This window comes from Rhinopithecus bieti, unplaced genomic scaffold (assembly GCF_001698545.2).
Source record: "Rhinopithecus bieti isolate Rb0 unplaced genomic scaffold, ASM169854v2 scaffold_4911, whole genome shotgun sequence".
NCBI lineage: Eukaryota > Metazoa > Chordata > Mammalia > Primates > Cercopithecidae > Rhinopithecus > Rhinopithecus bieti.
In genome coordinates this window covers 132,787-160,666 of record NW_016804526.1, presented here as the reverse complement: position 1 = coordinate 160,666, position 27,880 = coordinate 132,787, and the positions used below count along the sequence as shown (strand labels likewise).

General features: G+C 40.5%; 1 protein-coding gene and 1 pseudogene across 1 annotated transcript in view; one reads left to right on the top strand and one right to left on the bottom strand.

Annotated features, from left to right (window-relative positions):
• Nucleotides 1-346: 346 nt before the first annotated feature.
• Nucleotides 347-27,880, bottom strand: part of CPLANE1 (ciliogenesis and planar polarity effector complex subunit 1) — a 155,968-nt gene continuing 128,434 nt past the window's right edge. The window contains 7 exon segments of the mRNA XM_017868905.1: nt 347-1,893; nt 2,396-2,574; nt 9,141-9,230; nt 14,432-14,556; nt 16,137-16,304; nt 16,982-17,040; nt 20,126-20,291. Of these exon segments, the coding sequence (XP_017724394.1) occupies nt 1,717-1,893; nt 2,396-2,574; nt 9,141-9,230; nt 14,432-14,556; nt 16,137-16,304; nt 16,982-17,040; nt 20,126-20,291 (964 nt within the window). The 3' untranslated portion in view covers nt 347-1,716.
• Nucleotides 25,335-25,818, top strand: LOC108527567 (uncharacterized protein C8orf59 homolog; annotated as a pseudogene).

The following is a 27,880-nucleotide window of genomic DNA, read 5'->3' as shown; positions in this document are numbered from 1 at the left end:
ATATCTGAATGGACATTTCTTAAAAATGACATACAAATGGCCAACAGGTATATGAAAAAATGCTCAATACTACTATCATGTGAAAAATGCAAGTCAATATCATAATGAGGTATCGTTGCACCCCGGTTAAAATGACTACTATAGGAAAGATGGAAAATAAATGCTTGTGGGCATACAGATAAAGGGGAATGCTCATACAGCCTTGGTGGGAATGCAAATTAGTATAGCAGCTATGGAAAACAGTATGGAGGTTCCTCAAATAATTAAAAATAGAACTACCATATGATCCAGCAATCCCATGGCTGGGTATATATCCAAAAGAAAGAAAATCAGTATATCAAAGAGATATCTGCACTCCCACATTTATTGCAGCTCTATTCACAACAGCTAAGATATAAAATTGATATAAGCATCCAACAATGGATAAATAGCTAGAAGAAAAGGTTTGGAATGTTTCTAACACAAATAATGATAAATGTTTGAGGTGATGAATATCCCAATTACCCTGATTTCATTGCTAAACATTGTATGCATGTATTAAAATATCACATGCACCCCATTAAAAATGTACAAGTATCATGTATCAATACCCATAGAATACACAAAAAAGAAACAGAAAACATTGTAAAATATTTTAAATGACAATAACAATTAAATGACAATTTATAATAATGTTAGCATATAAAGCTATTTTCTAAAACAATTTAGTAAGGAGAGTGGCACTGTTTTATAGTTCAACAAATCTCTTTAATGTTTAGCTTAATAGAAGGCAGCTATTACCATACCTGCTTCTGCATTCAACTTGCTGCATATGTTGTAAAATCTGGCTTCACACAGGTAGATATTTGGAAAAAAGGGGTATTTAATTGCTTTTCAGATAATAGTGTGCTTTGATATTATACCAAACATTGATGAAGTAGTTGAAGGATCCTGGTTCTGAGTCAATTCTCATAAAAATTATCTCTTAAAACTATAACACTGTTGGAGCTCAATACCAAAACCTAACCAGGTCTCTGTACCATGGTTCTTACAAATTTAAGATAAGCCTTCTAGAGCCTGGAGTCATATTCCCCTACTTTCCCGCCCAAAGCATCCACGCCTGTTTCTTCCTCCAAGGCTTCAGGCTGCAGGGCAGAAGACAGAAGATCTCCTGGCCTCCATGAAACTTGGCTTATTTAGAAATTCACGGTTGGTAAAATGTAGTTGGTTTTTCTTTTCTTTTCTTTTCACGGTTGGTAAAATGTAGTTGGCTAAACCCTGCATAGGTGTTTTAAAATAGGGTTCATAATTGAGTTCTCAGGTGAGACTGTGATTTTCTTCTCAAAGAAAAGAATTTTTTTCCCTATTAATCTATATATGGTTGTTTCTCAAAACTCAGAGGGTAATAAAGGAGGAGGCAAGATAGAATGTTTTTATTGAAAGTAGGTTATGCAAACTTGGCTTGAAAGGTACTTATCATTTTAAAATTATGCCTAATGATGCAGCAAATACAAAAACATATAATACATCAATAGTCAACCTTTTCCCCATGAAGGCAAAGTTATTGAGAAATGTTTATTTTTCCTCTTGAAATGGCTAATCCAGTTAATAATATGATAGCAGATGGAAAATTCACATTGCTTCTTTCATTGCTTCTGTCCCTTAAACCTGTTAATCTTTCAGAATCACATTACTGAGGTGCTGGCCTGTGTATGGAAACAGAATGATATCCAGGTCTTACAGGTCCAGGGCCCAGTGGACAGACAGGCCCTGGTCCTCCACGCTGGCCACCATGTCTTCAATGGCATTCCAGTCCAGCTTGCTGAGGATGCTGCCAGTGCTCTCAGACACGCTGTCCATGCCGCCCACCCCAAAAGGATGCTCTGGCTCTTCCTCTTCAGTTGGAGACAAGTCCTATTGAATTGAAAAGATAGTCAGTTGTGGTCCTAGCCCCTAAAAACAAACAGAAAAACAAAAACAAAAAAACCTGGAATGTGAACTAAGCTTTCAAAAATTCTAGAGTTGTTCATCCATCAAAGGGCTGAAGGAAATGTGCCAGGAAATAGGGCTGTGATTGCCCAGCACATCCAGATGGACAAGAGCTGAACATCATCTCACACAACGAGATGCTGGCACTGGATTCAAAGACAGGGAAGAATGGACGTTGATACTTGTAGTACGATTTTATATTCTTACATTTTGGTCATTTTTTTAGTTAAAAAATACAGTCACAGAGAATTCTGAAAGATAAATGCTGGAGTACTAAGCCAAAAGGGAAGATGTTTTGCATCACGATTTCAAACTGACCTAACAACCTTTCAGTATTTCCACATCCCACAAAAAACAAACTAAAAAACAAACACAAAACCTGAAGAACATAGAGCAATCACTAGACAAAATCTAGAACAATGCTTACTTGTAGAAGGGAATTGTGGCTGTCATGAAGAATCTTATGGATTTCTGAAGGTATCGTCCAGGGACTCACCACAGTCTCCTCTCTCTCATACTCCACACACACCTGCTTGGTTTGAGGTGCAAGTCCAGCACTTCCATGTTTTTTTGTATGCTGCTGACTATGACATGAAGCATTAGAGCCTTTTAAGGGATAAGAACAAAGCATACATTGGGATGGATTGATTGATTGACTCATTTGTTAATTGTGACTTTTATCATCAAAGCAAAGGTAGTCACATTTTAAATAATATTCAAATCATAAGGTCTGGATATGGTTCACTTTGGGGTTCGAACAATTCCTGTCCTGTCAGTGTATGAGATGGAAAATGAATTCCAGCCTTCTTTGGATTTGAAAACTATTAGTAATTAATCTCTAAGACAAGAAAATTTAGGGAGGAGAGGCCACAGATACAACAGAACTGTGGAGAGGTCTTCACATCAAAAGTTGGGTGAACTCTGAAACCTGTGCCTTCCCTGTCTTTTACGGAAAGTCTTGTGAAAACTTCTTTTTTTTTTTTTTTTTGAGATGGAGTCTTGCTCTGTCTCCCAGGCTGGAGTGCAGTGGCGCGATCTCAGCTCACTGCAAGCTACGTCTCCCAGGTTCAGGCCATTCTCCTGTCTCAGCCTCCCGAGTAGCTGGGATTACAGGCACCCGCCACCATGTCCAGCTAATTTTTTTGTATTTTTAGTAGAGACGAGGTTTCACCGTGTTAGCCAGGATGGTCTCGATCTGCTGACCTCGTGATCCGCCCGCCTCGGCCTCCCAAAGTGCTGGGATTACACGCGTGAGCCACCGCGCCCGGCCGTGAAAACTTAGAAGCAATGCTTTGGGCATCTTCACCCAGGCTTAATACTTACAATCTGCCTTTGGGCAAAGGCATCACAGTGAGTGTGGTGACAACACATTATGACCCTCTTTCTTCTTACTGCATGTATCAGTATTTGTTGAAAAGAAACTTTCATTCCAGCTAATGCCCAGAAGCAGCTTAGTAAACCCACAAACCAATAAGGTTTCTCCGCACAAAGTCCTAGGGGAGCCTACCTCACCTAACACAATGTTCCAAAGCCAGCGTCACAGCATGTTCTACCCTTCAAGGTGATTTCAAGACATGGGGCAAGATGGGATTAGATCCCAAACAAGCAGTCATGTGGCTCCCTGAAGCAGGAAGAAGAGGTAGGACAGTGCTGAAGTTTGGGCCCTCTTTGTCTTTTGTAACTCTACCAACCTTATGTACTTGAAGCTGAGGATACCTCCAAGAAATAAAGCCCCCAAAATAATCACAGCACACACTTTGGCATTTATATGGGCTAATAAGCACTTTTACGTTCAGTCCCTTGAACTTACCAGACACTCATGCCTGGTCTTTGAATTTTCTAACACACCTCTGCTTTCCCTAGCTAACTTCATTTAGTTCCATGGCTTTAAATATCACCTACATGCTGATAACTCTCTAAAACCTGTACCTCCAGTCTCATAAAGCTAACTGCCACTTCTTAAAATCTTTGCTTGGATGTGCCATAAACATCTGAACTTTAACAGGTCCAAAACCACACTGTTAATTTTTACCCCTAAACTGCCCCATCCCAGGAGACACTCAGGTTAAAATCCAGTTGTTTATCTTTCTTTTTTTTTTTTTGAGACGGAATCTCACTATGTCCCCAGGCTGGAGTGTAGTGGTGCAATTTCAGCTCGCTGCAACCTCCGCCTCCCGGATTCAAGTGATTTTCCTGTCTCAGCCTCCCGAGTAGCTGGGATTACAGGCATGCGCCACCATGCCCAGCTAATTTTGGTATTTTTAGTAGAGATGGGGTTTCACCATGTTGGCCAGGCTGGTCTGGAACTCCTGGCCTCAAGTGATCTGCCTGCCTCAGCCTCCCAAACTGCTGGGATTACAGTCGTGAGCCACTGTGCCCTGCCTCATCCTTCTTTCTTATACATGTCACATCCAATCATCAGCAAGTCCTAATTTTGTCTATCTTCAAAATATATCCAAATCAAACCATTTCCCCCATCTCCATTGTTAAAACCCTAGCCCAAGCAATCTATCCTTGTATGCTGTCTTTTTTCCACATGTTCTAAAACATAAATTATATTATCTCTCTGCTTAATTGCCTAAAATGGAGTCTCACTGGATCTCAAGTAAAATCCAAACTCCTTGCCTTAGCCTACAGTATCTAGCCCATCTCTTCCACCATATCTCTCGTCACTTTTCCATATTGATCTTTTCTGTCATACCAACTTTGTTTCTGTACCAGGGCTCTGAACTTTCTGTTCTGCCTTATCTTTATATAACACTCTTACCAGAACTTTGAACTTCTGCCTGAAACTGTTTTGCCTTATCTTTACCTAACAATCTCCTTTTCATCATTTAAGATCTTCACTTCAAAATCACCTTCTCTTTTTCTAACTTTTTTTTTTTCTTTTTTGAGACAGAGTCTTGCTCTGTTGCCCAGGCTGGAGTGCAGTGGCCGGATCTCAGCTCACTGCAAGCTCCGCCTCCCGGGTTTACGCCATTCTCCCGCCTCAGCCTCCCAGGTAGCTGGGACTATAGGCGCCACCACCTCGCCCGGCTAGTTTTTTGTAGTTTTAGTAGAGACGGGGTTTCACCGTGTTAGCCAGGATGGTCTCGATCTCCTGACCTCGTGATCCGCCCGTCTCGGCCTCCCAAAGTGCTGGGATTACAGGCTTGAGCCACCGCGCCCGGCCTTTTTTTCTAAATTTTTATTTAATTTTTAATTTGCTTCATACTAAGAGCTGGAGTAAGAGTTTCACCTTCTCAAAGAGACCTTCAACCACCCTTGCTAGAGTAGTTCCAACTAGCCAGCCTCATTCTCCCTTATTGATGTGCTGCTTTCTGTGTTGTTCATGAGTAACAGTGCCTGGTATGTTGTAGGAGCTCAATGGGCAGTTGCTGAGTGAATACTCTTCCTGACAGTTCTATGGAGGAAGCATTATTTTATTTATTTATTTATTTTTTTGAGATGGAGTCTTGCTCTGTCGCCCAGGCTGGAGTGCAGTGGCCAGATCTCAGCTCACTGCAACCTCCGCCTCCCGGGTTCACGCCATTCTCCTGCCTCAGCCTCCCGAGTAGCTGGGACCACAGGCGCCCGCCACCTCTCCCGGCTAATTTTTTGTATTTTAGTAGAGACGGGGTTTCACCGTGTTAGCCAGGATGGTCTCGATCTCCTGACCTCGTGATCCGCCCGTCTCGGCCTCCCAAAGTGCTAGGATTACAGGCGTGAGCCACCGCGCCCGGCCACAAATAGATCTATTAATTTGCATCCACAAGGTGGCAGCTTTCCAAAAGCTTCTTCCTGGATTAGTGCCAAAGGGAAGGGAGCAGTGGTACAGACAGCTTAGGGATTTTTCTTTTGACTAGCCCCAAGAGTCTGAAAAAGAAACAAAGCTAACATCATTTGGTAGCACCTGCCACTGTAATATCCAGTGTGAGAGCTATGCTCTAGTTGAAAAGGTTTGACATTTTTTCTGCTACTTAAAGACATCAGAGAGTATTTTGAAATGCCACTGAAAGTCCCATGTTAAAATAATTCAGTAAATTATTTTTCAGTAAATATTATTCAGTAAATAATTATTTCAGTAAATATTAATAAGGAACAAATTTTGAAAAACCTTATAAAGGAAAAAAATCTACAAGCAGATCACAGGAATGCATATGAGAACAAATACTGTGGTAAAAAAGAAAACAGTCATTAAAACAGAAAAAGTGAGACTGAAAGAGAAACCAATGAGTGGTTAAGCAACACAACCACAAGAGTAGGCTTCCACTTCAAAGCAGATGGGAACAAGTGGAGGTGGGGTGCTGAAGTATCCTTCAAGTATTCACGATATGACTAGAGATTAGCAAAGACTACAAACATCAACTAATCCCAACCCCATCTTGGCTACAATTAATTTGGTATCTAGACATTGACACTCTTGTTTTGTCAAATGAACATGATTATTGCCAGCTAGAAAGAATGACAAAATCAAACCACTACCTAGTCTGCTAAAATTACAGTTAAGAGTCTTGCATTTTAGGATAAATCTTCACCTATGGGGTATTACAAACCTTGAGAGGCTATCACTGGGTTTCTCTCACCTTGCTTTACCTAGAGATGGTTTTGTAATTTCCTTCCTTTCAGATCATAATGCATTTTTCTAGGGTTTATCTGGGATATCCAATTTGAGATAAAAATATAATATGAGAAAATTTCTGTGAAACTGAGCATGCATAAGTCTTTTCAAGGTAAACTGTCCTGCCCCATTGGACAGTGAAAGCTTTCTAAAGTGAAAGGTAAGTTACAGATCAAGAAGACACCCCACAGCAGAAACCAGGCTGCCAAGTACACTGGCTTCCCTCAGAAAGGAAGTACTCTTTCTCTAGGATGACGGGCACTGACACTCAGTTTCTTTATAACATAACACCAAACAGTGTCTACAGAGTCTAGCCTGAGAAATCTGAAACTGGATGATAAAACTAAACCTATTACCTCCACCATTCCCAAAGAAAATCCTGCTTCTTTTCTTGCTCTACTTGTGTCAATTTGTGGGTCACAGTCTATCTAAGCACTTAAGCTAGAAAGTTGGAGTCACACATTTCCAACTTTCAGAGGCAGGGTTACCATTGAACAATGAAACAAATATGTACAGCTTTCTATGGGCAAGGCCTCATGTTAGATTATAACGACCTCAAGAACACAAAACCCTGGATCTCTGGGACTTTCAAAAACAAAACAATATAATGGTACAAGTAATTTCAACTGTTTTGAGAGGTAACATTGTATTTGGGGAACATTTGATCTGTTGAACTAGACATTGCTAGATATTTGCTTTGAAAAGAATAAAAAGCTATTGAGTACTCTAAACTAGAAAATAATTCATAATGGATAAAAAGGAAAGACTTTGAAAGTGAGAAAAGATAGCATGGGATTTAGAAGCTGATATGGTTTGGCTGTGTCCTCAACCAAAACTCATCTTGAATTGTAGTTCCCATAATTCCCATGTGCTGTGGGAGGGGCCAGGTGGGAGGTAATTGAATCATGGGGGCAGTTACCTTCATGCTGCTGTTCTTGTGTTAGTGAGCTCTCATGAGATCTGATGGTTTTATAAAGGGGAGTTCCCCTGAATACGCTCTCTTGCCTGCCACCATGTAAGACTTGACTTTGCTTCTCCTTTGCCTTTTACCATGATTGTGAGGCCTCCATAGCCATGTGAAACTGTGAGTCCATTAAACCTCTCCTTTTAAATTACCCAGTCCCAGGTATGTATTAGCAGCGTGAGAACAGACTAATACACAAGCACAGGAAATGATGCTTTGAGGATTCAAATTGATCCAAATGACCAGAAACTTGGGTTTTAATGCGTACACGGGGAAAAGAGTAGAAAAAGTACCAAATGCATCGTCTAGAAAATACAGCCATAGACATTAAAAAGTTGATAAATGAGTTAAATAATGGATTACACATAGGTAAAAAGAGATAGGGTAAACTGAACGACGGATCTGCAAAGTAATGAGCTAGTAGTAGAGAAAGAGGCATAATACCAAGCCTAGGCTAATTACTTTGTATTTCTCATCATTTCTCACAGTACATATAAATTAGTGGGGTTTGTTTTGTTTTGTTTTGAGACAGAGTCTCACTCTGTTGCCAGGCTGGAGTGCAGTGGTGCAATCTCGGCTCACTGCAACCTCCATCTGCTGGGTTCAAGCGATTCTCCTGCCTCAGCCTCCTGAGTAGCTGGGACTACGGGTGCATGCCACCATGCCCAGCTAATTTTCGTATTTTTAGTAGAGACAGGATTTCACCATGTTGACCAGGATGGTCTCGATTTCTTGACCTCGTGATCCACCCGTCTTGGCCTCCCAAAGTGCTAAGATTACAGGCATGAGCTACCGCGCCCAGCCAAATCAGTGGGTTTTTAAAAAATAATTACCCCTACCAAATTTAGTTCTGTTCTTTCAATAGGGGATAACTGCACAGATTTCGTTGGGTTTAATGTGAGGATCAAGTGAGATAATGCACATGAGGTGTGAACATAATGCCTGGCATAGAGTAAATGCTCTATACCTATTGGCTACTATTGTTATTGTTTTAAGGATATCTGGACAGGTCATTTAACTTCTCTATGTCTGTTCTCATAGTAAGACACGGATAATAGTTACCCTGTTTACCTACCAAGGTAGTTACATATATCCTCACTATTATAATCTGTATTTTTTCCAGGTGAGAAAATTAAGGATACATAAATGGGTTAGAAATTTGTGTAAGGTTGAGTAAGTGGTTAACTTGATTCCATAAAGCTACTCCAAAACTTCTTCTCTGAACCACTGCAGCACAGAGTCACAGCATTCATTCTGAAATCTATATTTGAAATTGAGTGATTTATAATTTTTAAAAATTTAGTATTAAGGGCCAGGCACAGTGGCTCATGCTAAAGCCCAGGCACAGTCGCAGGACTTTGGGAGGCCAAGATGGGTAGATCACCTGAGGTCAGGAGTTCAAGACCAGCCTGGCCAACATGGCAAAACCCCATCTCTACAAAAAATACAAAAATTAACCAGGCGCGGTGGTGGGCACCTGTAATCCCAGCTACTGGGAGGCTGAGGCAGGAGAATCGCTTGAACCCAGGAGCCGAGATCGTGCCATTGCACTCCAGCCTAAGAAAATTTAGTATTAAGTCTGAGAACTTTATCTTCTTTATCCCTTACCTTTTCGGAAGGTAACTGGAGACTGCATAGCCTTTCTTACTGATGCTTTGGCTCCACCAGCTTTTTTCTGTATGGTGAAAGTGGCAGTTCCTGTACAGACAAACATTATTAATCTTCCATAGGCATTCATGATTTTTATATATATTGTGAGTTATTTGAGGACAGACATCTTCTCCTGATCAGCTCTGAATCTGCTCACCAAGACCTATTCACAGTAGGGGCCCAATAAATGGTGGCTGGTTTGAACCAAGGCGGCAAAACATAAGTGCAGACAAAGAAAGGGAACACTCTGCTTTGACACCTGGTATCCTTCAAGCACAGCCATATTCTTGTTTCAAATAGCAAATGTGTTTTGACGTTTCTGGCAACTGGAAAAGCTAGGAACATAATACACCTCTTAGCAGTAAACACCTAGACAAAATGCCAAGTTAAATTTTATCAACAGAATGATTAGTTTCTTAAACTCAAAGATTAATAACAATCATTTACTTCCATGTTATGCAATATGTTCTCTTATTAATATAATCCTCAACAACTCTCTGAGGTAGGTTTCAGATAACTTATGAGGGCAAAAATCAGCAGCAGAGCTGGGATATAAACCTAAGTTCAGGGGATTTTAAAACTTAGACTTTTATTTTTTTTTTTTTTTTTTTTTTTTGAGATGGAGTCTCGTTCTGTCACCAAGCTGGAGTATAGTGGTGCAATCTCTGTTCACTGCAACCTCCGCCTCCCAGGGTCAGATTCCCCCGCCTCGGCCTCCCAAGCAGCTAGGACTGCTGGTGCGTGGGCCCGGCTACCTTTTTGTATTTTAAGTAGAGATGGGGTTTCACCATGTTGGCCAGGATGGTCTCAATCATCTGACCTCGTGATCCGCCTGCCTCAGCCTCCCAAAGTGCTGGGATTACAGGCATGAGCCACCATGCCCAGCTGACTTTTACTTTTTTATGCCTAAGATGCTTCTCGGTTACTAATCACATAATCTTTGTATTGTAGTTGACAGAACTAAACATAAAACAAGCAACAATAACACAAACTACTCCTGGCCAGGCACGGTGGCTTATGCCTGTAATTCTTGCACTTTGGGAGGCCAATGTGGGAAGACTGCCTGAGCCCAGGAGTTTGAGAACAACCTGGACAACATGGCAAGACTCTGTCTCTACGAAAAAATTTAAAAATTACCTGGGTGTGGTGGTGCTCACCGGTAGTTCCAGCCATTCAAGAGGCTGAGGTGTCTAACATACCACTAGGCACGGTGGCTCATGTCCGTAATCCCATCATTTTGGGAGGCCAAAGCTGGCAGATCACTTGAGGCCAGGAGTTTGTGACCAGCCTGGCCAACATGGTGAAACCCCGTCTCTACTAAAAAATACAAAAAATTAGTTGGGCGTGGCGGTGTGAGCCTGTAGTCCCCGTTACTCCAAAGGCTGAGGCAGGAGAATTGCTTGAACCCAGAGGGCAGAGGTTGCAGTGAGCTGAGATCACACCACTGCACTCCAGTCTGGGTGACAGAGCAAGACTCTGCCTCAAACAAACAAACAAACAAAAAAAACAGAAATAAAAAAAGGCTGAAGTGAGAGGATCATCTGAGCCAGGGAGGTCAAGGTTGCAGTGAGCCATGATCACACCACTGCACTTCCATCTGGGCGACAGAATGAGTTCCTGTGTCAAAACAAACAAACAAACTCTTAACAGTATGGAAGCAGGGCTGAAGAAATTAGCCAAAAACTACATACTGCTTCACAAGATAGAAAGCAACATACAGTCAAACTCCCAAGTACATTAAGAAAAACTCTTCATTTACAAATTAACTGCAGTGCATTTGAAAATCTTGATGGAGCCTCACCTCCCCACATGTGCAATGACTGAACTTGACCTATGTGAGTTCAGGTTATCTGTATCACTGACTAGGAAAAGGTCTGGAATCAGTCTTGCCTGGGTTTCCCTTCATTCTCCCAAACACTGGGGGACCTGAAACTTCTGAATGTAGCCAGGTGAAATGGTTGGGTGTGGGTGTGACAGAGGCCACAAGAACAAGGGGAGCCACAGCCTGCTCTACTGAGGCAGAGAAGTCAGAATATCCACAAGCACTCAAGCTGCCTCTTTTATCTTTGCCTTAAAAGACAGGACAATAGCCAGGCATATGGTATTATTCTCTGACGTGATATAAATACTATAATACCTGCCTATTAATATCCTTGAACAATAATTTGTTTATAAACAGCTATGCTTAGGCAAAAAGCTCAATAACTATTTTTTCCATTTATCCATTTGTTCAATGTTTGAGTATTTCATTTGTTCAATGTGAGGGGTAATATGAAGATGAATAAGGGAATACTGCTGCAACGTATTCTAGTATGGGGCATGAAGTTTACAGGTAACAATAACAGGACGCCTGTTGTAGTGCTTCAAGAGGGACATAAACACGTGACTAAGGGTTCAAAGAACAGAAAAATAACTGCTTTGGCCACCATTATCTCTAATTTTCATAGCAACCATGCAGATTAAATATAAGCCTCAATTTAGAAATGAGAATGTAGAATTTCAAGTTGATTATATCAGATTGGACAAACTAAATAATTAAGATTAGGAATGTCTTCAGACATACAGAAGTGAGACATTCAAGGTATAAGGGAGCACAAATCATGTCATGCGGTTGGAAGACAAGATGCTGAGCAGCACAGGTTCTATGGGGAAAGGAGGTCAAGGAAGCAGGAGAACACACAGAGGATGCTTGAAGGCCAAGCAGAGGGTCTAGACGTTTCTGCATGGGTATGAGTGTTGCTGAGGGTTTCTGAGACCAGGAGTAGCAGGAGCCCCTCCTCAGCATAATCCAGCAAGGGCAGGTGAGATTAACGGAAAGACAGGCTAAGGCCACAGCAACTGTCAAAGCACAAGGTAAAAATAAAGACTTGAAATTGAACATATATAACAGGAAGACATATTTCTGTATAATTCAAGACTTTTTCATCAGATGTTAAGAAACCATCAGATGTTAAGAAACTATCAGATGTTCTTAAAACCTTGACAATTTTAGATATGTGTTTAATTCTGGCAAATATATCAGGTGTAAAATAATTTTTTTTAAAAAAAGTATGGTTCACTATTTTGAAATTTCCATTTTAAAAGAGCAGTATTTTCTTACTGTAATTTGTCAATCAAAAAAGCCAAGAGCTGGTCAGGCATGATAGCTCACACCTGTAATCCCGGCACTTTGGGAGGCTGAGGTGGGTAGATGCTTGAGCTCAGGAGTTCAAGACCAGCCTGGGCAACACAGCGAGACCCCCACCCCCCCATCTCTACAAAAAACTAACAAATAAACAAAAATTAGCTGAGAATGGTAGCACACACCTATAATCACAGCTACTTGGGAGGTTGAGGTGGGAGATGTCTGTTGAGCCTAGGAGGCAAAGGTTGCAGTGAGTCAAGATTATCGCACAGCACTCCAGACTGGGCGACAGACTCTGTCTCAAAAAAAAAAAAAAAAAGCCAAGAGCTAACCAAATCATGAAGGGTTTCATCTAAAGAATTGGGATTTATGGAAATTTCAATTTTCTAAATTGAGGCAGCATATTGAAGTGTTGGTTCTATGTGTGTAGGCTCTAGACCCACCCTAGGATTAAATATTGGCTCTACCACTTCCTAGTTGTATGATCTTGGGCAATTATTTGAGCTTTCTATCTGCCTTGGTTTCCTCGTCTTTAAAGTGGGAACATAATAGCACCTATCTCACAGGGTTGTAATTAAAGAACATAAACAGAACCTGCCACATAATTAGTTGTTATTTCACTTTTCTTTTTTTTTTTTTTGAGACAGAGTCTCGCTCTGTCACCAGGCTGGAGTGCAGTGTTGCGATCTCAGCTCACTGCAACCTCCGCCTCTTAGGTTCAAGCGATTCTCCTGCTTCAGCCTCCAGAGTAGCTGGGACTACAGGTGCACACCACCATGCCCAGCTAATTTTAGTATTTTCAGTAGAGACGGGGTTTCACCATGTTGGCCAGGATGTTCTCAGTCTCTTGACCTTGTGATCTGCCCGCCTCGGCCTCCCAAAGTGCTGGGATTACAGGCATGAGCTACCACACTGGGCTTATTTTGCATTTGTAAATGTACACATTTATATTACATGTCAGCTATTATAATACATTCTTAATATATAAACATATTACAAATAACTATGTTTTACTTTAGTAATCAAAACTCAAATATGGCACAATTAACTAAAGAAAGGTTAGTAAATAATAGATATACCTTGAAATGTGGAAAAGAATTTTCAAAGGATAAAAACATGATATTATTTCAATCTGAGCTTCTTAGCATTTCTCTTCTGTGATGTATTCATCCTGCAATCTATCAGAACTTGATTTGTTCAAATGCCTACATCTTTAGCCAGATATACAAAAGAAACAGACTCCCAAAAAAGTTATATCTAATACCCTGACTCTTCAAATGCTATTATAAAAAAGCCATTCGGCCGGCTGCAGTGGCTCACGCCTGTAATCTCAGCACTTTGGGAGGCTAAGGCGGGCGGATCACCCAAGGTCAGGAGTTTGAGACCAGCCTGACCAACATGGAGAAACCCCATCTCCTCTAAAAATACAAAATTAGCCAGGCGTGGTGGTGCATACCTATAATCCCAGATATTTGGGAGGCCGAGGCAGGAAAATCGCTTGAACCCGGGAGGCGGAGGCTGTAGTAAGCCAAGGTCACACTACTGGCACTCCAGCCTGGGAAACAAGAGCAAAACTCCGTCTCAAAAAAACGAAAAACAAAAAAATAGTCATTCAAGGCCGGGCATGGTGGCTCACGCCTGTAATCCCAGCACTTTGGGAGGCAGAAGCAGGTGGATCACCAGGTCAGGAGATCAAGACCATCCTGGTTAACATGGTGAAACCCATCTCTACTAAAAAAATATTAAAAATTAGCCAGGCATGGTGGTAGGCGCCTGTAGTCCCAGCTACTTGGGAAGCTGAGGCAGGAGAATGGCGTGAACCCGGGAGGCAAAGCTTGCAGTGAGCTGAGATCTCACCACTGCACTCCAGCCTGGGCGACAGAGCGAGACTCCGCCTCAAAAAAAAAGAACAAAGCCATTCATTTAGAAAAATTCCTAGGGCCTTACTTCAAAGCAGAAAAAAAAAAAAAAATTACAGCTAAGTCTTTATCAATGCTTTGCATTCTGTTCAAATCAGAACTCCTCTTTACTAAGACTTATACCTTTTACTAATGAAAACACAACTCTGGAGAGAAGAAGGAATAGGTCCAAATCAGACAATTTACAAAAAAGCTTTAAGTCTTACCATGTGGCCAAGGTGAGCCTTGAGGTTGCCCAAAAGACTTTCTCTTATGGATGTAACTTGGTTTGGACATATATTTGACTTTCCCAGGTCGATTTATTAGAAAACTGTAACCGTGTTGATTCTCTCTATAGTAGAAATCACATAATTATTATATTCCTAGAATCTCATATCAGTGATAAACTTTAATATTTCAAAAAGCCCAAATTAAGCTGGGCACAGTAGCGCAGGCCTATAGCCCCAGCTCCTGGGGAGGGTGAGACAGGAGGATCACTGGAACCCAGAGGCTCGAGCTGTGGTGTGCCATGATTGCACCTGTGAATGCCACTGCACTCCAGCCTGGGTGACAGAGCAAGACCCTGTTACTTTAAGGAAAAAAAATGGACCGCCGGGCGCGGTGGCTCAAGCCTGTAATCCCAGCACTTTGGGAGGCCGAGACAGGTGGATCACGGGGTCAGGAGATCGAGACCATCCTGGCTAACAGGTGAAACCCCGTCTCAACTAAAATACAAAAACTAGCCAGGCGAGGTGGCAGGCGCCTGTAGTCCCAGCTACTCGGGAGGCTGAGCCAGGAGAATGGCGTAAACCCGGGAGGCAGAGCTTGCAGTGAGCTGAGATCTGGCCACTGCACTCCAGTCCGGGCGACAGAGCGAGACTCCGCCTCAAAAAAAAAAAAAAAAAAAAAAAAAAATGGACCAAAATATAGCTCAGATTATATTCACTTGATACTGCCTATTCTGTACCTCAGTGATACACTTAACATATAACTCTCAACAAATTATTCTTTGTATCTCATACCTCAAACTTCATTTTTTTCACAAAATTTTTTTGTGGTTATCTCACTCCCCATTTCAAGTTATCCATATACTGGGCAGTTATATATGTATTTAATCCCTGCTTTATTCTAGAAAAGTCCCAATGGGAATCTTTGGTATTGGAAGTAAACTCCACAGTATACACACAAATGATCTGATTACATCTGGGTTTGTTTTGGTAGTATCTCCTCTAGGCTCTTAAATTATGTGATTATGTTTATAATTCTAATAATTCATTTTGTCAAAGGTGGTGATGCTTAACAACACTGTACTCCATTTCATGTTCACCTTATGATTATCAATAGAACTTTGCATGTTTGTTGACCATGCATAAGAAATTTTATACTTGGGTAGTTTTCTTCAGCATTCTATGTTTAATTAATTACTGCCTAATGAACTCACATATAACCCCTCTGTAGGTGATTAAAGTAAAATACATAATAGTAGCTACAGTTGAATGAGCATAAGTGGGCAGGTCTGGGGTGGGTAGCAGAAAGGCAAGTGGTAAGCAGCTGGGGACTGGCTGTTTCTGCAAGAGAGATGACAAATGGAAAAATAGGATGAGCAGTTAGGAGGCAAATTACGGAGGCAAATATTAACAACTAACTAAGTAAAACAGGACTGCACACATACTAAATTTCATACTTCTGGAATACCTAAATGCGCTGTAAGCTTAGTGAGAAATGTAACACAATTTCTGCCTTTTTCCTTGGTGATTATATCAATGTATAAAGACCTCATGATTATGAGACTACTTTTTTTCCTTCACTTTATCATCACAACTCTAAGCAGGGTAAATGCAAATGCACTGAACTTAGGTCACAAAAGTGCTACATTTCTTCTTATCAGGCCTGACATTATCTTGCCAAATGGCATGTCAAACCTTGTCTTACCCTCTTGGAGAAGGACAGTGTTGACATCTGGAAGAGTGAGTAGGGCTGGGTTTGTTAGGCAATGGTTTCTGTGGTACAGTTGGTAGCTGTACTGACTCAGATAATAGTTCATTCATCAGACCGTATGCTTGTGAGATTCGACGACTGTAGTGTTCAGAGAGCAGCAATCTGTAGACAAAGAATTAAGCATCATTTACTAAGAGTCGCTAGTATCTTACTTCCATAAAATGGACACTCAGAAGAGTATCCAGAGGGAATATAGTGTTTGAAGATCACCTAGCATTTTCTTTTCTTTTTTTCTTTTTTTTTGAGACGGAGTTTCACTCTTGTCACCCAGGCTGGATTGCAATGGCACGATCTCGGCTCACTGCAACCTCCGCCTCCTGGGTTCAAGTGATTCTCCTGCCTCAACCTCCTGAGTAGCTGGGATTACAGGCATGGGGCCACCATGCCTGGCTAATTTCACTTAGCATTTTCTTTCTTCAACGCTTCTCACATCCTTCTATTTATCAGGTTTCTGAAAATGATTAGGCAGTATTATTAAAAGTACTTGTAGTTATGGTCTCTGGAGTGTTTCCCAAATGCATGTAAATATCTGGGTTGGGAAAGGGAGAACAGCAGAAATAAAAGTCATAAAAACTGAATGAAACACATAATATTTGAAAGCAAATTTGAAAAAAGGGTAGTGAGTCTCATTATTTTCCTTGCAGTGATATCTTCCATAATTTTCTGTTTATTCACAAAAAAGAGACTATTGTGAACACAGAATTCCTAAGGCATTAACCTATGCCTCAGGCAGTAAGGAAGTCAGAGAGAATATACAGGGTTACAGCTACCAAACTCACCTGTCTTTTTCATGCTTCATCTTTTGTCTCAGCCTTATTTCCCTTGAAGTCATGTAAAGCTGCATAAGAAATATCCAGTTGATTCATTATTGTTCAATCCAAATAATTAAACCATTAGACATAATTCTGTTTTTGAGGAAACAGTACAAAACACTGTGGTGTTTGATGAAGCTTCCTACTCTAGCACAAAACATAAAAATGTTAAATTAAAACATTATGTAATTAAAGTAAAAACCAAGTTAGGGAGGCGGCGGCAGGCGGATCACCTGAGGTCAGGAGTTCCTGACCAGCTTGGCCAACATGGTGAAACCTCGTCTCTACTAAAAATACAAAAAGTAGCCGGGTATGTGGCATAGGCCTGCAATCTCAGCTACCCAGGAGGCAGAGGCGGCAGTGAACTGAAATCGTGCCACTGCACTCCAGCCTGGGCGACGGAGCAAGACTCCATTTCAAAATAAAGAAAAATTTAATAAATGGAATGCAAAATCTATTTCCTAGTTCAATTAATATATTTTATTGAGTTAATTAGGAGAGAACCTTATTTGGCTGCACAAAAAATGTGAAGTAGGAACATTTTAGGTGGAAGCGCCTATGCTTTGTACTCAATCTTGTAACTAACCTCACCAAGAGCCTGTTAATAAAGCTGAAATTAGACATTTAAAATCATTATTTTTATGGTTTTTTTTTTTTTGAGATGGAGTCTCGCTCTGTCGCCCAGGCTGGAGTGCAGTGGCCGGATCTCAGCTCACTGCAAGCTCCGCCTCCCGGGTTTACGCCATTCTCCTGCCTCAGCCTCCCGAGTAACTGGGACTACAGGCACCGGCCACCTCGCCCGGCTAGTTTTTTGTATTTTTTAGTAGAGATGGGGTTTCACTGTGTTAGCCAGGATGGTCTCGATCTCCTGACCTCGTGATCCGCCCGTCTCGGCCTCCCAAAGTGCTGGGATTACAGGCTTGAGCCACCGCGCCCGGCTATTTTTATGTTTTAAAATGTTTATCAGAAACCTACTACAGCGAATTGACTGTGACTTGTAAACTCTTCAAGTTATACACCAGAAGGCAAACAACAAATGTCAGACACATACATATTATTCCAGAACATTAAGAACTATTGGTGTGAGTTATATGTGAGGTTCTTTTCACACACAATTATGTATATAAAAATGGACACTCAGAAGTAAACACAATTTTTCAAGGTCCTGTAGAGAAGTAGTCACTAACAAATTAAAGGTCTTGTTGATTTCTAATAGAAATTCAAATGAAAATTTTAATTACATTAACACCTCACTAATCTCATCCAAACTTACCCAAATAGAAGTTAAAAAACAAAACAAACAATGTCTGCAATCTTGAATGAGACCACAAAATCTATGAACCAAGCAGTTCTTAAACCCTTAGAGTTTACTTATTTTGAGACAAGAGCTCACTCTGCTGCCCAGGCAGGACTGCAGTGGCATGATCACAACTCACTTTAACCTCCAACTCCTGGGCATACTTGATCTTCTCACCTCGAGTAGTTAGGACTACAGGTGTGTGCCACTACATCTGGCTAATTTTCATTTTCTTATTTTTTATTTCTATTTTTTAGAGACGAGGTCTTACTATGTTGCCTAGGCTGGTCTTGAACGCCTGGCGTCAGGTGATCCTCCTATCTCGGACTCCCAAAGTGCTGGGATTACAGACATGAGCCACTACTCCTGGCCAATTTATTCTAAATTTGGACACAATTCTAACCATCTTGGGTATTTACTTCACTGACAGCAAGAAGGTAATGTCAGAACCCATTCTACATTAGGCTGGGGGAACACACATACACACACACACACACACACACACACATTCTTCTCTCAAATACACATGCACACACTTTAAGATTCTGGACATGTACCTCAGTAGCCCTGAAGGCCACTACCATGTCTCCTGGGCTATCAAGAAAATGTTATGTTAACACCAATATACTCTTTTCAGAGACAGGTAAGTAAATTGCACACTTTAAACAATAGTTCACCTACTTTTGCACCATTTGGTGTTTTAATGGAACAGTTTATCTGGAAAATTCACCAAAAGAATTTGTTATCCTAATGATGCTGAAAAAATGAAGGGATATTATATTTTATTTCAGATTACAAAGTAAAAGATAAACTGTAATCTAAATGTAATTTTCATAGTAATGTGACTATCAAAGTAACAGTGCTTTGTTTTACCATCTGAAAAAAAATATACCTGACCTAACTATGGTGATGTCTGTATTTAGGGCTCAGTAAATAAACGCTGACAGTTTTAAAGACAGTTAAAAAAACAAAAACCACACACACAGAAGTGACATTGTTCTGTTGATACATGATTGGACAATTTTTTTTTGTATTTTTTGTAGGTAACTTATTAACAGAAAATTACGGGGCTTTTTATTTGTTAGCTTTTGCGCTATTTGTAGACACAGGGTCACCCTTTGTCTCCCAGGCTGGAGTGCAGTGGTGTGATCATAGCTCGATACAGTCTCAAATTTCTGGGCTCAAATGATCCTCCTGCCTCAGCCTCTAGAGTAGCTGGGACTACAAGTGTGTGCTACCACACCTGGCTAATTTCTTTTTTTTTTTTTTTTGGTAGAGATGAGGTCTCACGATGTTGCCCAGGATGCTCTCAACTCTTGGTCAAAAGTGATCCTCTCACTTTGGTCTCCCAAAGTGCTGGGATTACAAGCATGAGCCACCATGCTGAGCCTCAAAGTTTTCTAAGCAAGTAAATTTTATAAACTAAGTAAGGGAGCAGGCATAGAAAAGTGAGTTTTTAAAATGGCTTTAATACACATAGTTGTTTCAACTGCCAATGACTCTCACTGAAAATTAAAGGAACAACTCCAATTGGTCACCCGATTACTCAACCTCCTCCTCTTGTTAAAATGCTACAGCCATCATTAGCCTGGGGGACAAAAAAATATTTAAGATAATTCAGTATAACTTGGTTAGCACAATATCCTGTAACATTTTAAGGTAATTAACTTTTCCTGACTTAAGTAAAACATTTACTTTTCTATATGCCAAATTAAAAATGTGTCCAAATTATGTTAATCTTTTTCTTAAAATTTTGCCAGGAAAGTAATTACACATATTCTATAACTCCATTGCCCTTGACACTGCAGACTTACTGGATTGCTTCTGGGACAGAAAGGATCATGTTCTTGCCCTCTCTTTTCTGCCAGCTCATTTAAGTACTTTGACATTCTTTCTTTTCGTTTTCTTTTCATCCAGGCTTGAATCTCTCTTCTTTCCTTGTCAGTTCTTTGTGAATGTCTGCCAGAAGAATGCTGAATTCTGAGAAATTTAACAAGTAGACATCATTTGCTTTTAAATTTGTTATGCAGATAAGATATATCATGACTAAACACTATTTATCTGGAAATATTTTGCCCCATCTTCAAAAGCAGTATATACTTATGTTCTCTAGTCAACTCACTCCAATTTGTTACCTGAACTCCAGTGAAAAGGGACTCAGAAAACTAACAACTTCTTTACAACATTTGCCTTAAACTCTTTTCCCTTCTTCTTTAAACTCTATCTTACTGGGTCTTTTCCTAACTCTCAGAAAACTATATAGCCTCCTGCATTGGCTCCTTTCTTCTCTGCTCACTGCTTCAAAACTAATGTCTTAAAGGTTCTCCTTTTGACTTTTTTTTTTAACTTTTTAATTTTGTGGGTACATAGTAGATGTATATATTTATAGGGTACATGAGATATTTTGATACAGGTATGCAATGCATAATAATCACATCATGTAAAATGGGGAGGTTTCCACTTCTTTATCTATTAATGTAACTTATTCCCTGTACTATTTCTATCACTTTCAAAACTTCTAATACAGGGCTGGGCTCAGTGGCTCACACCTGTAATCCCAGAACTCTGGGAGGCCAAGGCAGGTGGACTGCTTTAGCCCAGGAGTTCAAGGCCAGCCTGGGCAAGATGATGAGATGCCATCTCTATAAAAAAGAAAAAAAAAAATTTGCCAGGTTGAATGGCACATGCCTGTAGTCCCAGCTACTCAGGAGACTGAGGTGGGTGGGAGGATCACTTGAGCCTGGGAGGTCGAAGCTGCAGTGAGCAGTGATCGTGCCACTGCATTCCAGCCTGGGTGACAAAGGAAGACTGTCTCAAAAAAACAAAACAATTGCAACACAGAGGTGACTTCCAACACTTGCCCTTCTGGATCTACTCCCATGCTTAGGTTCATGTCACACTTTCCATGGTCTGGCCCAAATTAATGGACTAAGCATGGCAGGGATACTGCGAAAGGCCCATTCCTGCAAGACACAGGTGACTCTGTGGGTAACTTGGCCTGAGGTCTTACCATTGACCCAGCTGAAACATTCATAAAACTACACAGTGCACTGAGACTCTGTCTCCCCCACCCTTTTTCCCTCTCCTTTGCAGGGAGGGCTGAGAGCTGCATCGTAGTCTGATGCTTCTCCTTACTTCTTCCCCGCATTCTGCTATCCTCTCACAAGCATTTTCCCCAGTAAATCTCTTCTGCAGCTAAACCGACCTTAGCTTCTTGGAGGATCTGAACTAACATACATGTACTAGGAGTGGTCTGAGAAAATGGGTGGTGCAAAATGGGGATTTGGGGCCAGGTGCAGTGGCATGCACCTGTCGTCCCAGCTACCTGGGAGGCTGAAGTGGGACAATCATGAGTTTGAGCCTAGTTTGGGCAAAATAGCAAACCTCCGTCTCCAAAAAATAAAATTTTAAAAAGTTTGTTTTAAAAGATGGGGACTTGGACAGATGCATCACCCAGTGATTGAAGAAGACACCCTCCTAAACAGAAGACTAGCACAAATACAAACACTACATTTTATTCTGAATATCTGCTTTCCTTTTGAGACTCTGGAATCTTAACACATGGCAGGCAGTATCCTCCCAGTAAAACCCCAGGCACTGAGTTTCTAATGGGCTTGCCTGGTAGACATTTCACACACGTTGTCACAACTTGTTACTGGAGGAATTAAGTGCATTCTATGTGACTCCACTGGGAAAAGACTCTTGGAAGTTTGTGCCTGATTTCCCCAGGAATTTACTCCATGTACCTTTTGCCTCCCGTTAGGATAAATTATAGCCATGAAAATGACTATTTGCTGAGTTCTGTGCATCCTCCTAGGTGATTTCTGAACCTGGGGGTGATCTTGGGGACTCCCAGCACAGGGTCAGCTCTACATCAGCACTGCAGTCTGATAGTTTTCCCCAATTTTATGGCATCCTCCCTTTTTCCTTCACAGGCATTTCTCCAAATAAATCTCTTGCTCATCAAAATCCCATCTGCTTTGCAGAGGACTTAAAACTAATATACCACTGAATATTACCACTTGATGTTTTTCTGCCACCTTATATCTAAAACTGCATTCTCTTTTTTATTTATTTATGTTTTTGAGATGGAGTTTCATTCTTGTTGCCCAGGCTGGAGTGCAATGGCACGATCTCCGCTCACTGCAACCTCTGCCTCCCAGGCTTAAGCGATTCTCCTGCCTCAGACTCCTGAGTAGCTGAGATTACAGAATCGCAGCACCATGTCCGGCTTTTCGTACTTTTAGTAGAAACGGGTTTTCACCACGTTAGCCAGGCTGGTCTTGAACTCCTGATCTCAGGTGATCTGCCCACCTCAGCCTCCCAAAATGCTGGGATTACAGGAGTGAGCGACTGAGCCCAGCCATTATTTAATTAAATTAATTAATTTAATTATTTATTTGTGTTTTTGAAACCTAGTCTCTACCAAAACTATAAAGACTAGCTGGATGCAGTGGCACATAACTGTAGTCCCAACTACTTGCAGGCTAGGGTGGGAGAATCACCTAAGCCTGGGGAGGTTGAGGCTGCAGTAAGCCATGATTGTGCCACTGCACCCCAGCCTGGGTGACAGACTGAGACCCTGTCTCAAAAACCAAATAAACAAACAAAAGATATATTATGTCCTTCTCAGGGAAGGAAGCAAAATTAACAGAATGCAGGATTTAAAAGATATTTTATTAAAAAAAATATTTTGAGATTGGGTTATGAGGCTGGCTAATTTTATATTTTGGTAGAGATTGGGTTTCCCTGTGTTGCCCCTGCATTCTTTATCCTGCTAAAGAAATCACCATCAACTCAGTCACCCAAGTAGAAAAGCTGTCACTCTTACCACCTGATAGCCTCCAAATGTTTACTTACACCTATTACCCTACACTCTCCATTCTGATCACCTCATCTCTAAACTACTGAAATAAGTCTTCTAACCAGCTCTAATTTCCATCTTAAAGCCCTGTGCTGCATGCAGATGGTGCCACCTGGAGCTTAAGGACCTGCATGCATGTATTACTGCTGAAAGAAATCATAAATAACAAAACAAATGGAAACGCATCCCATGCTCATTGATGGGTAGAATCAATATTGTGAAAATGACCATATTGCCAAAAGCAATCTACAAATTCAATGCAATTCCTATCAAAATACCACCATAAGGGCCAGGCGAGGTGGCTCACACTTGTAATCCCAGCACTTTGGGAGGCCGAGGCGGGTGGATCACCTGAGGTCAGGAGTTCAAGATCAGCCTGACCAACATGGCAAAATCCCATCTCTATTAAAAATGAACAAATTAGCTGGGTGTGGTGGTGCGGACCTGTAATCTCAGCTACTAGGGAGGCTGAGGCAGAAAAATTGCTTGAACCCAGGAGGTAGAGGTTGCAGCGAGCTGAGATTGTGCCACTGCACTCCAGCCTGGGCAACAAAGTGTGACTCTGTAAAAAAACAAAACAAAACAAAACAAAACAACAACAACAAAAAAACCCCATCATCATTCTTCACAGAACTAGAAAAGACAATCCTAAAATTCATATGGAACCAAAAAAAGAGCCTGTATAGCCAAAGTAAGACAAAGCAAAAAGAATAAATCTGGAGGCATCACATTATGACTTCAAACTATAAGGCCATAGTCACCAAAACAGCACGGTACTGGTATAAAAATAGGCACGCAGACCAATGGAACAGAATAGAGAACCCAGAAATAAACCCAAATACTTACAGCCAACTGATCTTCCACAAAGCAAACAAAAACATAATGGGGGAAGGACACTCTATTCAACAAATGGTGCTGGGATAATTGGCAAGCCACATGTAGAAGAATAAAACTGGATCCTCATCTCTCACCTTATACAAAAATCAACTCAAGATGTATCAAGGACTTAAATCTAAGACCTGAAACCATAAAATTCTAGAAGATAACACAGGAAAATCCTTCTAGACAGTGGCTTATGCAAAGCCTTCATGACCAAGAATCCAAAAGCAAATGCAACAAAAACAATGATAAATAGGTGGAACTTAAACTAAAAAGTTTCTGCACAGCAAAAGAAACAATCAGCAAAGTAAACAGACAACTCACAGGGTGAGAGAAAATCTTCACAATCTATACATCCGACAAAGAACTAATACCCAGAATATACAAGGAACTCAAATAAATAAGCAAGAAAAAAAAATCCCATCAAAACAATAGAGTTAAGGCATGTAGAGACAATTCACAAAAGAAGATATACAAATGGCCAACAATCATATGAAAAAATGCTCAACATCACTAATGATCAGGGAAATGCACATAAAAACCACAATGCGATACCATCATACTTCTGTAAGAATGAACATAATTAAAAAATCAAAAAACAATAGATGTTGGCAGCGATGCGGTTAAAAGGGAACACTCCTACACTGCTGGTGGGAATGTAAACTAATACAACCACTATGGAAAACAGTGTGGATATTCCTTAAAGAACTAAAAGTAGAACTACCATTTGATCCAGCAATCCCACTACTGGATATCTACCCAGAGGAAAAGAAGTCGTTATATGAAAAAGATACTTGCACACACATGTTTATAGCAGCACAATTCACAATTGCAAAAATATGGAACCAGCCCAAATGCCCATCAAGCAATGAGTGGGTAAAGAAATTGTGGTACACATATACACCATGTCATACTATTCAGCCACCAAAAGGAATGAAATAATGGCATTCGCAGCAACCTGGATAGAATTGGAGACCATTATTCTAAGTGAAATAACTCAGGAATGGAAAACCAAACGTCGTATGCTCTCACTCAAAAGCTATGAGGAGACAAAGGCCTAAGAATGATATAATGGACTTCAGGGACTTGGTAGAAAGGGTAGGAGGTGGGTGAGGAATAAAGACTACAAATTGGGTACTGTTGAGGTTGATGGGTGCACCAAATCTCACAAATTACCACTGGAGAACTTACTCATGTAACCAAATACCACCTGTTCCCCCAAAACCTATGGAATTAAAAAAAAAAAAAAAAAAAGAACCTGGATGTACACATCAAAGACAATGGCCAAGAACAAATTAAGGGGGCAGAAGTCCAGGAACGTATTTCACATTGCCAGCCACAACAACTTTAAGGCAAAAAACAAAGCAAAGCCAAGTGATTCTCCTGCCTCAGCTTCCCGAGTAGCTGGGATTACAGGCATGTGTCACCACGCCTGGCTAATTTTGTATTTTTAGTAGGGACGGGGTTTCACCATGTTGCCCAGGCTGATCTCGAATTCCTGACCTTAGGTAATGCACATGCCTTGGCCTCCCAAAGTGCTGGGATTATAGGCGTGAGCCACTGCACCCAGCCCACTAATCTTAAAATATACATTATGAATGATGAAAAGTTAACAATGTGAATAAAGCATTTGTAAGTATACAAAAGGAACTAGAGAACTTCTCAAAAGCCCTTTCTCTTGAACCTCTGCAAAAAGAACCAATTCCTCAGAAACATCACGAAAGCAAACCAGTTAATGTTGATGAAGCTGTAATACAGTTGTGATACAGTGTAATACAGTGATGATGCATCTAATTCCCCCCAAAAGACCAATACATTATATGTTTTATACAATTTTATTTTTAAAAATCTTAACGTGCAGGCACTGGCACATTTAAAAACAAACTACATAAACAGATCTTTCCTCCAATCTAGGAAAAATGGAAAGTCAGAAGTCAACAAAATGTGATAAACTTAAAGTACTAAAACAGAAGGCACTTCACCAAATCTGTTCATTGAAATAGTTATATATCCTTGCTTACATCTTTCACGTTATAGACTGCAGTGAATGTCTGTCTGGATAGAAGAACATACAGGAAATAGTTTCATGGCAATAAAAATATAAGTCGAAGAAGTGATGAGTACTTTGCCAACGTATTTTGTTTTTGATAACCTTCCTTTGTTTTTGATAACTTTCCTTTTATAAGTGGAGAAAACAGGATTCAGAATTGGAAGAAAAGTTGAAATCGTAGAATGCAGCCAAGTACTTGGGGGATGGGGAGCTTGGAAGGTATTAAATCGTTTTTCCCCTGAAGCAAAATGAAAAGAAAAAAAGCCCCTTCTTATCACCCCCTACTGCTTGTCAATAGGTTGAACTTAGTGATTCCCTCTGGTCTCCACACTCAGCTAGTCCCACTCTTCCCTTCTAATGCACAAACTCTAGTTACATCTAATTCCTTGCCCTTCACTTACAAATACAAGAACTGCTGTGAATGCCTTCTTTCACTGACTTTCTTCCCCGAGCTCAAATAAACACTGATATAACTTGGTCTTAGAGCTCTAAGAGGTGTGTGTGTGCGTGTGTGTGTGTGTGTGTGTCTGTTGTAAATGGGACTGCATTCTTGCTTTGGTTCTCCATAGAAATGCTACTGATTTTTGTATATTGATTTTGTATCCTGAAACTTTACTGAAGTCATTTATCAGTTGTAGGAGGCTTTTGGAGGAGTCTTTAGGTTTTCTAGGTATAGAATCATACTGTCATGGAAAAGAGATAATCTGAATTCTTATTTTCCTATTTTGATGCCTTGCATTTATTTATCTTACCTGATTGCTCTGGCTAGGACTTCCAGTACTATGTTATATAGAAATGGTAAGATTAAGCATCCTTGTCTTGTACCAGTTCTTAAGGTGAATGCTTCCAGCTTTTGCCCATTCAGTAAGATGTTGGCTGTGGGTGTGTCATAAATGGCTATTTATTGATTTGTGTATGTTGAACCAATCTTGCATCCTAGAAATGAGGCCTACTTGATTGTGGTGAATTAACAATCACCGCAATTTGATGTGCTGCTTTCGGTTTGCTGTATTTTGTTGAAGATTTTTGCTTCTATATTCATCAGGGATATTGGCCTACAGTTTTCCTTTTTCCTTGTGTCTTTGCCAGGTTTTGGTATCAGGGTGATGCCACCTTCATAGAATGACTGGGGATGAGTCTGTCCTTGATTTTTTAAAAAGAGTTTCAGTAGAATTCCTATCAGCTCTTCTTTTATGTCTGGCAGAATATGGCTGTGAATCCATCCAGTCTGGGGCTTTTATTGGTTGGTGGGTTTCTTACCACTGATTCCATTTCAGGACTTCATATTGGTCTGTTCAGGGTTTCAAATTTCTTCCTGATTCAATGTTGGGAGGTTGTGTGTTTCCAGGAATTTACCCATTTCCTCTAGATTTTCTACTTTGTGCATACAGGTGTTCATAATAGTCTCAGGATCTTTTGTATCTCTGTGGGATCAGTTGTAATGTCACCTTTGTTGTTTCCTGATTGTGCTTATTTGGTTCTTCTCTCTTTTTTTTCTTTGTTAATGTTGCTAGTGGTCTATCAATCTAGTTATCCTTTCTAATAACCAACTTTTGGCTTTGTTGATTCTTTGTATGGATATTTGGTTCTCGATTTTGTTCACTTCTGCTCTGATTTTAGTTACATATTTTGCTAGCTCTGGGGTTAACTTGTTCTTGTTTTTCTGTTTCCTCTACGTGTGATGTTAGATCACTAATTTGAAATCATTCTAACTTTTTGATGCAGGTGGTTAGTGCTATAAATTTTCCACTTTTTTTTTTTTTTTTTTTTTTTTTT